The sequence below is a fragment of the Trachypithecus francoisi genome, unplaced genomic scaffold, assembly GCF_009764315.1.
Source record: "Trachypithecus francoisi isolate TF-2019V2 unplaced genomic scaffold, Tfra_2.0 Lachesis_group4, whole genome shotgun sequence".
Lineage (NCBI taxonomy): Eukaryota > Metazoa > Chordata > Mammalia > Primates > Cercopithecidae > Trachypithecus > Trachypithecus francoisi.
Window position 1 is genome coordinate 129219125 of NW_022681469.1, and position 14026 is coordinate 129233150.

Consider the following 14026-nt stretch of genomic DNA (forward strand, 5'->3'; position numbering starts at 1 on the left):
TTTGCCATGTATATAATTTTACAGAGTTGTAATCATACCCAGTACATGATTTTATCATGTTTTCCCACTTACCATTATATTATAGGTATTTTTAATATTGCTACATGGTCTTCATGGTTGTCATTGTTAATAGCTATGCTGTAATAGTTCACTGAATTGAAGTGCTTTATTTATTTAGCTACCCTATTATCTTTAAACAATTTCTAATTTATTTTTACAATAAATATGGACCTCTTTGTGACAGTGGTATTCTTTTTCACGTCTTGACCTGCTTTTCACATAGTGTTACAATTACTTGACCAAAGAGTACAAACTTTTTGTCTCTTGACATATATTTCCAAAAGATTTTTAAAAGGTGTATTAATCTACTCTGCAGCTGGTATAAATGAAGACCATTTTGTCATTGTTTTCTTGAGAGCAGAGCTTCCAAAGGTAGGGATATGGGGCCAGGAGGAAGAAATCCAGCACCAAAGCCTGGGCCATGCATTCTGTAAAGAACCCTGGTTCTCACTGGTACACTGGTCTTATTTTTCTCTGTTTCTTGCAGACTGAGCAATTGATAACTCTGTGGGTCCTCTTTGTTTTTACCATTGTTGGAAACTCCGTTGTGCTTTTTTCCACATGGAGGAGAAAGAGGAAGTCAAGAATGACCTTCTTTGTGACTCACCTGGCCATCACAGGTAGGTCACTATGCAAGCAAGAGGGGGAAGCTATATGTGAAGTCCCTATGGCTTCCTGCTTTTAATGAATTTTATCAGAAAAAAAAAAAAAAAAGTAACACATTGGTAAATTTGGGAATAATTTCTGAAACAATATAAAACCCATGTTTGAATATTTCCTCTGGCATACTTAACACATATGAATGCCTCTAAGATTTCATTATAAAAGTAACTCACTACACTAATGGAAATACTATTATCAGTGCCACCAGATGGTTCTGTAGGGTGTCCCTGTTTTTATACACAATAGCCTCCATAGTTGACTATGGTGACATTACCATATCATCCTGCATTATGAGCTTAAGGAATACATCCCAGAAAATGTACCAGCACTATCTCTATTCAATTATTAATGTTAAGTCTTGAGTACTTTGCAGATTAAAGCCTGTGGACATTGCTTTTGAAATGCAAATGATGTACAACACCACTATACTACTAGTATAATGAAGTGGTATAATCTCAAGATCGGGATGCTTAAGTGTAGACTTTGGAAATGACTGTTCAGTAGAAGAGTGAGCACAGCACACCTAGTAGAGGAATGGTGCAATACTCTCAAAGAAGAAAATGATCTGTGAAAGTAAGAGCCCCACAGACATGAGTAGAGCTCATGTTCAAAAGGAAAAGAAAAACACAACCAGGGAAAGAGTTTTGTTCTACAGGACAGAGAAGAAAGTGAGAAAATGGGATTCACAGAAGGTCCAGCAAAAGCCATGCTTGGAGTCCTAAGCTCTGGGAGCAAGACGGCTGTTATATTAGCTTAATTTGGATCAGACTATAGAAAAAAATGCAAAAAGGAAAATGTAAATATGAAGTGCTTACAAGGAGTGATGGTAAATGACTTTCAGAAAGGGTTGTTTGGTATATTTCAACCTGTACTGTTATCTCAGCTGTAGTAATGGTAGTGGAGCTCTTTGGAATTTAGTCTTGAGCCAAAAATATATGACACTGTAACTTACAAGAGAACCTCAGCCATACATTGTTGGTGACCTGAAATACCCCTTTTTCTTTCTAACAAAGTATAACAAGCCCATCTGCTTGAGCTAGGCTGCAGTGGCCAGGGTAAACATCCAAGGCACCATTGAAAAATATAGAGAAGGTAAAAGGAGCAAGAGTTCTGAAGATGGAACCTGGGATGGGGGAAAGTTTCTTCAATCTTTCCTACCAACAGGAATTCTAATTTTTCACTCCTATGATTGCAGAAGTAGAGGTAATTAGGATCATCCAGCAAATGCTTAGAGGCAAATATCCCTGGATGAGGATGCCACAACTTATTTTCATTATATTTCTTTGATTACAGTGTGGTAATGCATGTTGTATGGAACTACGTATTCTTTCAGAATGAAAGGATTTAGAGGTGGCAAGAATATCAGCTTGAAATTTAAAGTTTTTTCATAAACAATAAACAAATGATAATTGAAAATTCACAATATATTATCAAAGGGAAAAGTTATATGTTCTATTCTAATACACAGTCGTTGTATTAATCTGGGCTTAATTTCATATACATCTCCTAGACAGTGTTTTTATTTGTTAATTATTTCTAGAAAATCTCTGGCAGGTCAGAAGCATTTTAAATGAAGAATTCCTGAAGTGAAAAACAGTGCCAAAGGTCTAGGATTGAAGCTCAATAGTCTGAGATTGAATTTAAATGTTATTGAAATTTCTTTCATACACATTTCACCATGATCACAGATCCTTTGGTACAGGAGGTGAGAATACATACCTGAGTCTTGAGTATGCATATAAAAGTTACCCAGGCATCAATTGAGGGGCCCTGTGCTTTGAGACATATATAAAAATGTGGTTTGAGTCCCCCATCGTATGTCAATGTCCTCCTTTAAGATTTCTTCAAATTCTGTGGAATTTATATTTTTACTTCTCTCTTTTGCTTCTTGCTTCCTCCTTCCACTAAATTCTTGCTCTGTCTCACCGGTATCTCATCTTTCTGAGCTCCTCTTTTTTTGTGGTTGCTTCATGCTGTCCCTAACAAGGCACTCAAGGCACCCTCCTTTCCTTTATTTTCTTTAAAATCATTCACAAAAGTATGACTCTCTATGTTTAAAGGACTTTTCTGAATATTTCAGGTAATATAAGGATATTGTGTCATAGAAAAGTAAATACCTTAAGAGCAAATATTTCATTTTCTCAGAACATTCAGCTGCCATCAGAAATGTTTCAGTTTGATCACGCCACTGCACTTCAGCCTGGGCAACAGAGTGAGACTCCCTCTCAAAAAAAAAAAAAAAAAAAAAAAGGAAATGTCTCAGTTTTACTTTGCTTCAGCCTCACTATTCTACTCTCTCTTCTAAATGTCTAGTATCTTGTGTCAAAAATTTTAATACTTTCCTCTATTTTTTGTTTTGCTTTGTTCTTACCACTACCAAACCATGATCTCAGAGACCTCTCAACTTCCAAAAAGCAAGTATCAGGCCAAAAAGCAAGTATGAGGCTTTTTTTTTTTTTTTTTTTTTAAGCAAAGGAAGTTGCTCCCTAAAAAAGAACCCTGGAACTAGTTACAATGGTAAACAGACAAAGAAAAATACACATTCATATTTATAGTTACACATGTCATGGCTAAAAATAAATTATTCTGAATTGTATAAAACTGTAAGATATACAGTGATAACTCAATAGTATATTGTATTAGTCTGTTCTCACACTGCTATGAAGAAATACCCAAGACTGGGTAATTTATAAAGGAAAGAGGTTTAGTTGACTCAGAGTTCTGCATTGCTAGGGAGACCTGAGGAAAGTTATTTATACAGTCATGGCAGAAGGCAAAGGAGAAGCAGGTACCTTCTTCACAAGGCAGCAAGGTGGAGTGAGTACAAGCAGGGGGAATGCCAGATGCTTATAAAACCATCAGATCTTGTGAGACTCACTCATTATCACAACAGCATAGGGAAACTGCCCTCATGATCCAATTACCTCCTTCTGGTCCTGCCCTTGACACATGGGGGTTATTACAATTCAAGGTGAGTTTTGGGTGGGGACACAGAGTCAAACCAGATCATGTGCTGTGCTTGCAAAAATTTTGAACTGGTTTTACGCCAATACTCCTACCTACAATAATTAGAAAAGCTGGACAAAATCTAAACATTTGTTAGAAGGTATCACATAGCTGCCAAAGACAACTAAGACTTGAGGGGCCAAGATTTCACAGAGCAGAAAATTGTATGAGATAAATACATTATTTGACACCACTATCCCCTTAAAGTATTAGCTGATTTAAAAGCAGAAACTGCGGCTGAAAACCTGAGTAGAGCTTTCGGCAGTTTCATTGGACTGATGGGGCAAAAATTAATCTGCCAAAGCATAGTGGCTTTGATAAATATTCCAGGGTTTCTATTGGTACTGCTGAAAGACACAACCTACAAGTAAGAGTAAACTAAAAATGGGTCAGCCCTCACTAAAAAATCAAATACAACCCCAAACCCGAGTGAAATCAGATGATCTACCTCTGCAGGCACACAAACCATCTGTCAGTGCAAAAATAAATCTTCTTTGGGGGAAGAAAGCATTATCCCATATCAAATTAACTATAATTTTCCATGCACAATGTTCAGCACTTGATTAAAAAACAACCAGGAATGCAAAAATACAAGAATTGATGAAAAACAAGGAGAAAAATAGATAACGAAGAGTTGCAGAAGAGATCCATCTATTGGCATTATCACGATACAGAATTTATAACTGTTGCTTATCTGTTTAGAAACTACAAAATAAGATTAAAGGTTGAATATCCTATCTCCAGGCTTTTGATGCACCTGCCCCCTTAAAATTGGAGCTTGAGCACACAAAGACCTCCCTTTCCACACAAAGAACTTGGTGTAGTGGCACGTCCTCCACTCCACACCTGGATGTAATTCCAGCCATTTAACACACCTGCCCCAATGGACTAGGAGTTTGAGCCACCTCTTCCTCCCACGCAAAGATCTTGTTGTGGCTGCAGTTTCTCTGCTCTTTCCCCAGACATATTACCCAACTCGAGGTGCACCTGCTCCCCCAGATTAGGAGCTTGAGCTACCCCTACGTTCCCCAGGAAAACTTTGTGGCAGCAGTGGTTTCTCTCCACCTTGCCAGGGCATATTTCCAGGCATTTGGCACACCTGATTGTCTAAATTAGAAGCCTGACCTGCTCCTCCCTGCAGAGATCTTCGTAGAGCAAAGCCCTCTTCACTCGATGCCCAGACATATTTGCAGGCATTTGAAGCAACAACTCTTTTAGATTAGGAATTTAAGCTTCCCCCACTTCCTGTGCAGAGAACTTGGGACAGTGGACGTTTCCAGACTCTATGCCTAGGCACATCTCCAGGCACTTGGCAGCTGCCCACCAGACCCTGCCTCAGAGCTAATACTTCTGCCTGCCATTGGGAGAACTGTAGGAGAGCTTGCTTAGTCTATCCCACCCATCTTGGTCCCCACTCCAGAACTAAGCACGGAGCTCAGACCACTGTGCATTCCACAGATCAGCCCATTGCCCGAGTCAACAAAACTTCTCCCAGTAAACAAGAATCAAGTATATACCCGTTTGAGTCAGCTGCAGCTGACCTTTATGCATAAGCATCACCTACTGACCTGGAGGTTGAACTGCACAATACAATAAGAAATCTGGGGCCAGGCGCTGTGGCTCACGCCTGTAATCCCAACACTGTGGGAGTCCAAGGCCGGCGGATCACGAGGTCAGGAGATGGAGACCATCCTGGCTAACAGAGTGAAACTCCGTTTCTACTAAAAATACAAAAAATTAACTGGACGTGGTGGTGGACGCCTGTAGTCCCAGCTACTCGGGAGGCTGAGGCAGGAGAACGGCGTAAACCCAGGAGGCGGAGCTTGCAGTGAGCCGAGATCGCCCCACCGCACTCCAACCTGGGCGACAGAGCAAGACTCCATCTCAAAAAAAAAAAAAAAAAAAAAAGAGAGAGAAAATGCTTAGCTATCAAACCTAAGAAATTGGAAAACAGAGAATCCTATTCATTAAGGCTAAATTAAGCCTTCTGGCTAGTGTGATTTTTGTAAGTTACTCTAAACTCCTATTTATAGAAATTGCTGGCCTGGCGCGGTGGCTCAAGCCTGTAATCCCAGCACTTTGGGATGCCAAGACAGGCAGATCACAAGGTCAGGAATTCAAGACCAGCCTAATGAACATGGTAAAACCCCGTCTCTACTAAAAATACAAAAATTAGCTGGGTGTGGTGGCACATGTCTGTAATCCCAGCTACTTAGGAGGCTGAAGCAGGAGAATCACTTGAACCCGGGAGGCGGAGGTTGCAGTGAGCCAAGATCTGCCACTGCACTCCAGCCTAGGCGACAGAGCAAGAATCTATCTCAAAAAAAAAAAAAAGAATTAGCTGGCCTGGCGAGGTGGCTCACGCCTGTAATCCCAGCACTTTGAAAGGCCGAGGCAGACGGATCACCTGAGGTCGGGAGTTTGAGATCAGCCTGACCAACATGGAGAAACCCTGTCTCTACGAAAAATACAAAATTAGCCAGGAGTGGTGACGCATGCCTGCAAATCGCAGCTATTCGGGAGGCTGGGGCAGGAGAATCGCTTGAACCCGGGAGGCAGAGGTTGAAGTGAACCAATATTGCACCATTGTACTCCAATCTGGGCAACAAGAGCGAAACTCCATCTTAACAACAACAACAACAACAACAACAAAAAAGGGCCAGGCATGGTGGCTCAGCTTGTAATCCCAGCAAGTGCGGGTTTCGGAGGCTGAGCCACTGCATTTCAGTCTGGGCGACAGAGCAAAGCTCTGTTTCAAAAAAAGAAAGAAAGAAAGAAATCTGGGCAGGGCATAGTGGTTTATGCCTGTAGTCCCAACACTTTGGGAGGCTAAGGTTGGCCAATCACTTGAGCTTAGGAGTTCGAAACCAACCTGGGCAACGTAGTGAGATCCCCATATCTACAAAAAAATTTTTAAATTAGCCAGGCATGGTGGTGCACACCTGTAGTCTCAGTTGCTAGGGAGGCTGAGGTGGGAGAATTATTGGTGCCCAGAAAGTCAAGGCAGCAGTGAGCCAAGATCATGCCACTGCACTCCCGTCTGGGTAACAAAGTTAGACTCTATCTCAAAAAAAAAAAAAAAAAAAAAGGAAATGAAAAGAAATCTGATAACATAAGTGCTCAGCAGTGGAAAATGTAATAAGCCTCCTAAGACCTCTACCACCCCAGCCTCATAGGAGGCAGTGAGCATGCTCACATACTCAGTACACAGCTACTACAACCAGCATTTGGGAAAGCCACCATACAAAGGCTACCCATTACCAAGAAATGCTTATACAGACTCGTTGCCACTGAAATCACCCAGAACCAAATCCAAATGACCTTACACAACATAAACTAAAGATATCTCCTCAGAAGAGGAAAAAAGTCACATCCAAATAAAAGCAAATTAAAAAAAAATAAGGAGAGATAGTTTATCTGGATGAGAAGAAACCAGAGAAATAACTCTGAAAGTATGAATTAAATAGAGTGTTACAACACCCCCAAAGGATCACACTAACTCTCCAGTAATGGATTCTAACCAAGATGAAATCTTTGAAAATATCTAAAGAATTCAAAATATTGATTTTTAAAAGCTCAATGAGATCCAAGAGAAAATTGAAAACCAACACAAAGAAAACAGAAAAAACAATTCAGGACATGCAAGAAGAGATAGTTATCACTTAAATAAGAGAACTGGAAATGTAAAAAGTATTGAAGGAATAACAAAATAAAAATGAAAGCTTCAACAATAGGCTAGACGAAGAGGAAGAAAGAATTTCAGAATGAAAAGACATCTTTTGAATTAAACCAGTAAGAAAAAAATACAGAAAAATGAATTTTAAGAAATGACCAGTGCCTTTGAGAAATATGGAATTATGTAAAGCATCCAAACCTACAATTTATAGGTATGCCAAAGGGTGAAAAAGAAAAAGTATAGAAAACCTATTTGAGGAAATAATTCAGGAAAGCTTCTTTGGTCTTGGGAGAGATTTAGAAACCCAGATACAAGGAGCTCAAAGAACTCCTGGAAGACACATCATGAGAATAACATCACCAAGACATACAGTCACCAGACTGTCCAAAGTCAACATGAAGGAAAAAATCCTAAGAGTGCCCAGAGAGAAGTATCTAATCACCTATAAAGGAAATTTCATAAGACTAACAGTGGACTTCTCAACAGAAACTCTACATACCAGAAGAGATCAGGGGCCTATTTTTAGCCTCCTTAAAGAAAATCTTTGCTAGCCAAGATTTTCACATCCTGCCATGCTAAGCTTTATAAATGAAGAAGAAATAAGTCTTAACCAGACAAATAAATGCTAAGGGAATTTGTCAATTCTAGACCAGATTTACAAGATATGCTCAAAGGAGTTCTAAACATGGAAAGAAAACAACAACACTCATCATCATAAAAGGACACATAAATACAAAGCTCACAGATCGTGTAAACCAACAGCACAATTGAAACTCCAAGAGAAGTAACAACACTGTGACAGGAATGCAACCTCACATATTAATATTAATCTTGAATGTAAATGGCCTAAATATTCCACTTAAAATATAGAGTGGAAAATTGAATTAAAAAGAGACTCAACTATCTGCTACCTACAAGATACCCACTTACTGACTAAAGACAGCTATAGACTCAAAGTAAAGGGGTGGGAAAATATATATCATGTAAATGGGAAAAAAAGCAAGCAGGAGTAGTCATTTTTATATTAGATAAAAGAGACATCAAACCAACAGCATTAAAAAACAAGACAAAGAAGGGCATCGTATAATGATAAAAAGTTCAATACAACAAGAAGATTGAACTATCCTAAAGTATACATGACCAACACTGGAGAGCCCAAATTCATAAAAATTACGACTACACATAAGAACAAAGATTAATAGAAAAAAAAATAGTGGTCTTCAATACTCCACTGACATCAGTAGACAGATCATCAAGGCAGGAAATTCACAAAAAATCTCTAGACTTAGTCTAGGTACAGCAACTGACTCTTGTAATCCCAGTGCTTTGGGGGGCTGAGGTGGTAGGATTATTTGAGGCCAGTAGTTCAAGACCAGCTTGGGCAATATACTGAGACCCAATCCCACAAAATAAATAAATGAATGAATAAATAAAAATTAAGCATGGTAGTGCATGCCTGTAGTCTAAGCTACTTGCAAGACTGAGCTGGAAGGACTGTATGAGTACAGGTTACAGTAAGCACCACTGCAATCCAGCCTGGGCAAAAGAGTGAGACCCTGTCTCCTAAAAAACAAGACAAAACGAAACAAAACAAAAAGAAAGAAAGAAACTCTGGACTTAAACTGTATATAGACCAAATGGACCTAATAGGTATTTACAGAACATTTCATTTAATAACTGCAAAATATACATTCTTCTCATCTGTGCATGGAACATTCTCCCAAATTCACTATATTCTTAGCCATAAAGCAATTCTCAATAAATATAAAAAAATGAAATCATATCTAGTATTTTCTTAAACCACTGTGGGATAAAATTATAAATCAAACTAAGAGGCACCTTTGAAAACACACAAGAACATGAAAACTAAGCAACTTGCTCCTAAATGACCTTTGGGTAAACAATAAAATTAAGGCAAAAATTTAAAAAAAATTCAAAATGAATGAAAGTAGAGATACAACATACCAAAACCTCTGGGATACAGTAAAAGCAGTTCTAAGAGAAAAGTTTATTGAATTCAATGCTTACATTAAAAGATAGAAAGATCTCAAATTAACAACCTAACATTATACCTCTAAGGAACAAGGAAAGCAAGAACAAGCCAAATACAAAGTCAGCAGAAAAACAAATAAATATAATAACAAATATCAGAGCACAATGACATGAGATTGAGATAAAAAAAGATACAAAAGTCAACAAAACAAAATGTTGGGTCTTTGAAAAGGTAAATGAAATTGGCAGCCTTCTAGTTAGATGAAACAAGTAACAGGAGAGACGATTCAATTAAGTACAATTAGAAATGATAAAGGTGATTGATATAGTTTGGATGTGTGTCCCAGACCAAATCTCATGTTGAAATACAATTTCCAGTGTTTGAGGTAGGGCCTAGTGGAAGGTGATTGTATCATGGGGGCAGATTTCTCATTAATGGTTTAGGACCATCCTCCTTGGGCAACCTACTGCCCTCATGAGAGTGAGTGAGTTTTTGTGAGATCTGGTCATTTAAAATTGTGTAGCACCCCCCTGCTCTCTCTCTCGATTCTTCTCCGGCTATGTGATGTGCCTGCTCCCTCTTCACTTTGCCTTCCATTATGATTGTAAGTTTCCTGAGGCCTTCCAAGTAGCCAACCAGATACCAGCATCATACTTCCTGTACAGCCTGCAGAACCAAGAGCCAATTAAACCTCTTTTCTTTATAAATTACCCAGTCTCTGTTATTTCTTTATAGCATTGTGAGAATGAACTAATACAGTGAAATCACAACTGATACTATAGAAATAAAAAAATATCATCAGAGACTAGTATGAACACCTCTGTGTACACAAACTAGAAAACCTGTAGGAAATAGATAAATCCCAGAAACATACAACCCCCCAAGATTGAACCAGGAAGAAGTTGAAATCCTGAATAGACCAATAGCAAGTAATGAAATTACATCAGTAATAAAAAAACTTCCAACAAAAAAATCTCAAGACCAGACAGATTCACAGCTGAATTTTATCAGATGTACAAAGAAGAGCTGGCACCAATCTTACTGAATCTATTCCAAAACATGAATGTGATGCAATTCCTATAAAATTCCTGTTTCTCTAAAACCAGTATCACCCTGATACCAAAATCATACAAGGACACAACAACAACAACAAAACACTACAGGCCAATAACCCTGATGGACATAGTTGCAAAATTCCTCATCAAGATACCAGCAAACCAAATCTAACAGCACATCAAAAAGATAATACATCACAATCAAGTGAGTTTTATTCCAGGGATGCAAAGATGACTCTACATACGCAAATTAATAAAATCAATAGACATGACTCACCACATTAACAGAACTAAAAACAAAAACCATATGATCATCTCAGTACAATAAGGCTTCAATAAAATCCAATATCTTTTGATAATAAAAACCCTCAACAAATTAGGCATCTAAGGAACATACCTCAAAATAAGAGCCATCTATTACAAACCTACAGCCAACATTATACTGAATGAGGAAAAATTAAAAGCTTTATCCCTAAAAACTGGAACACAATGAGGATGTCTGCATTCACCACTCCTATTCAACATAGCACTAGAAGTCCTAGCCAGAGCAATCAGGCAAGAAAAAGAAATGAAAGAAATTCACACTAGAAAAAAAAAAGTCAAATTACCAAATTATCTCTGTTTAGTAATGACATGATTGTATACCTAGAAAACACTCTACAGACTCCAAAAGACTCCTAGACTTAACAAACAACTTCAGTAAATTTTCAGGATACAAAATCAACATATAAAAATCAGTAGCATGTCTATATACCAATAGTCTTCAGGCTGAGAACCAAATCAAGAACTTGATCTTCTTAACAATAGCCCCCAAAATAAAATAAAATAAAATAAAATAAAATAAAATAAAATAAAATAAAAAACACCTAGGAATACTTTAAATCAAGGAGATGAAATATCTCTACAAGGAGAATTACAAAAAGTGATGAAAGAAATTGTAGATAACACACATGACTGGGGAAACATTCCATGCTCATGGATTGGAAAATTCAATATCATTCAAATGACCATACTTCCCAAAGCAATCTACAGTTTCAACACAACCCATATCATATTACAAATGTCATTTTTCAGAGAATTAGAAAAACAATATTAAAGTTTATGCAGAATTTTAAAATACCCTGAATAGCCAAAGCAATTCTTTTTTTTTTTTTTAATGGAATCTTGCTCTGTCACCAGGCTGGAGTGCAGCGGCATGATCTTGGCTCACTGCAACCTACACCTCCTGGGTTCAAGCGATTCTCCTGCTTCAGCCTCCCGAGTAGCTGGGACTACAGGGTGCATCATTATGCCCAGCTTTGGTCATCCCAAAGTCATAAGGTGGATGTAACGAGAGCACCTAAGTGACAATTTCTCTGAATATCAATTTCCCAATCCAAAAAATGGGAATACCTCTTGGAGTTGTGGTGAGGATTGAATAAGATAATGAATATAAAGTGCCTAGTGCAGTAAGAGGCATATTATTGTTCAATAAATGCTAGCTGTGAATGCTACTGCTATAGTTATTTCATTTACTGTAGAAATGATTAATTTAAACTCCTTCAAGTAACTTACTAAAGAGTGAAAGTTCTCCAAAAGGCCTGAATTTCATTGCAAACCTCTTTCCTTGTTTTGCTCTTTTAGTCAGGACAATAAACTTTGCTCAGGTGTGTCTTTGGCTCTCAAGTATTGCTTTAAAGAATCACCAAATTTTGTCATAAAACACTCTTAAAGGAGTTCAGGACATGACACCCCAAAATATGCTGCTTTCATATATTGATTATTTTGAGCTGATGCCACTTCAACAGCAAAAGCAAAGAGGCTTTCTCTGAACTCACCTGTCTAAAAACAGACCGTCCAAAAGAAATTCAATTGCCATATATCCTCTCCCTGGGAGTTTTATTAATCAGGAAAGATAGACTTTTATCACAAAAGAGGAAACTGGAAGTCAACACCACCTACAGAATAACTTTTTCATGAACTGTTATATCTCCCATTGATTCTTCTAAAAACCCATTCATCTTTCCCCAAAATCATTTACTCCACCCTAAGTGGCTTACATCACTCCTCCCCATCCCCTGTTAACACAGTATGTAAGCTCTCAAATCTCATCTCTTTTAAGAGTATTCATTTTTTTCCTGTGGTACCCCATGAACATAATATGAAAATGAATATGCCTTCTCTCTTATTAATCTGCCTGTTGTCAGTTTATCCAACCTAGGAGAGTACAGGGAAATTCTTTCCCTCTATCCTTAAATCATTAAGATTCAACTGGCATCATCAATGAAACAAACATTTGGAAAACTAAATTCAGAGACATTATAGATGGCTTTTCTGAGGGAGAAAAATAAGAACTAATAGACATTTTCGGGTAAGGCAATACAGATGTTTTTCATTAAATGATGTTTTTCCCCATGACCCACATCTTGAAAACCCCTTCCTAATCAAAGACCAGTAGTCTTGAGTGATTATTTGAAGAACGTTTTTACTTCCGTTTGGTTTTTTCTTTATTGAGTTGATGAACCTGCTGGAATTAGATTCAGTGCACATAACATAAATTCAAATAATGCTGGCTTAAGTTTACAAGGATTTATTTTTATCTTATGTAACGAAGTCCAGAAGTAAGTAATCCAGGGCTCATGCTGCATTTTCTTATCACTGGGAACCCAGGCTCCTCTGTATTTCTACTGTATTAAAGTGCTGTCACCCTCCCAGTTCAGCTTATAATAGAGATGGCTGTTGGTTCAAGATGACTGCTAGAACGTCTGTCATTATGCCCAAATTCTAGCCAGCAGGAAGGAAGAAGGGAGGAAGGACAGAGGGGCCTGTATCAGCTCTTCGTCCTCCTCTTAATTGGCATTGCTAGAATTCCCACCCATTAGTTTTTCCTTGCATCTCAATGGTAATGTCTAAGAGAAAAAAAGCCCGGGAAATATTTTCACTTATTATTATTTTTTTAACCCAGGTCCATTGGCCAGAATAAAACCAGCTTCCTTTTCCTAAGAAGGAGAAAATAGAATTAAGGAGCAGTCTCTGGCATAGCTTGTTCTCCATACTTTTACTTCCATTCAGAACTGAGAGGTTTAGAAAACAAATCTCTTTTTGTCTCCCCATCCCCTACTTTGAGAATGCTTCTTCCAGAGTGTTAACTCTCTTCTAATGACCTATTATCTTGGCAGGCTGCACTTTTCACACCCTCCATAGGCTGCAGTGATCCATTGGATGATTGTCCCATTATGTAGATAAGTTCCTATTGCTGGCTGTTTATGCTTTTCTCCCATTTTTAGGCTATTAGCAATCCTGCAATAAACATTCTCATAATTAAATTTGTATGAGAATTCTATATTATTTATTTAGAAAAAGTTTATAGAAGTGTACTTACTGCATCAAAGAAAGGCACTTTTGTGGCTTTTGAATTGTCCAATATCTTTTTTGGTTACCCAAGTTAAAAGATGATGGAAAATGTCCGGGAACAAACGCTCTAGAAGCTGCCAGCATAGACCTACACTAAGTCTTGTTTAAAAAGGTCCCCGTAAACAAAACCCTAGTTGACTTGAAATAGCTACAGAATCATAACTGGTTTTTTGAGAGCAG

The 14026-nt window shown here is 38.0% G+C and overlaps 1 protein-coding gene and 1 long non-coding RNA gene across 7 annotated transcripts in view; one reads left to right on the plus strand and one right to left on the minus strand.

Annotated features, from left to right (window-relative positions):
- The window catches only part of LOC117073029, a 164327-nt gene that overhangs the window by 121043 nt on the left and 29258 nt on the right, over positions 1–14026 (minus strand). The window lies entirely within an intron of this gene.
- Positions 1–14026, plus strand: part of NPSR1 (neuropeptide S receptor 1) — a 223488-nt gene that overhangs the window by 24112 nt on the left and 185350 nt on the right. For all 6 annotated transcript variants that reach the window (XM_033193520.1, XM_033193522.1, XM_033193521.1 and 3 more), the window contains exon 2: positions 548–680. In XM_033193520.1, the coding sequence (XP_033049411.1) occupies positions 548–680 (133 nt within the window). The remainder of the gene's footprint in view (positions 1–547; positions 681–14026) is intronic.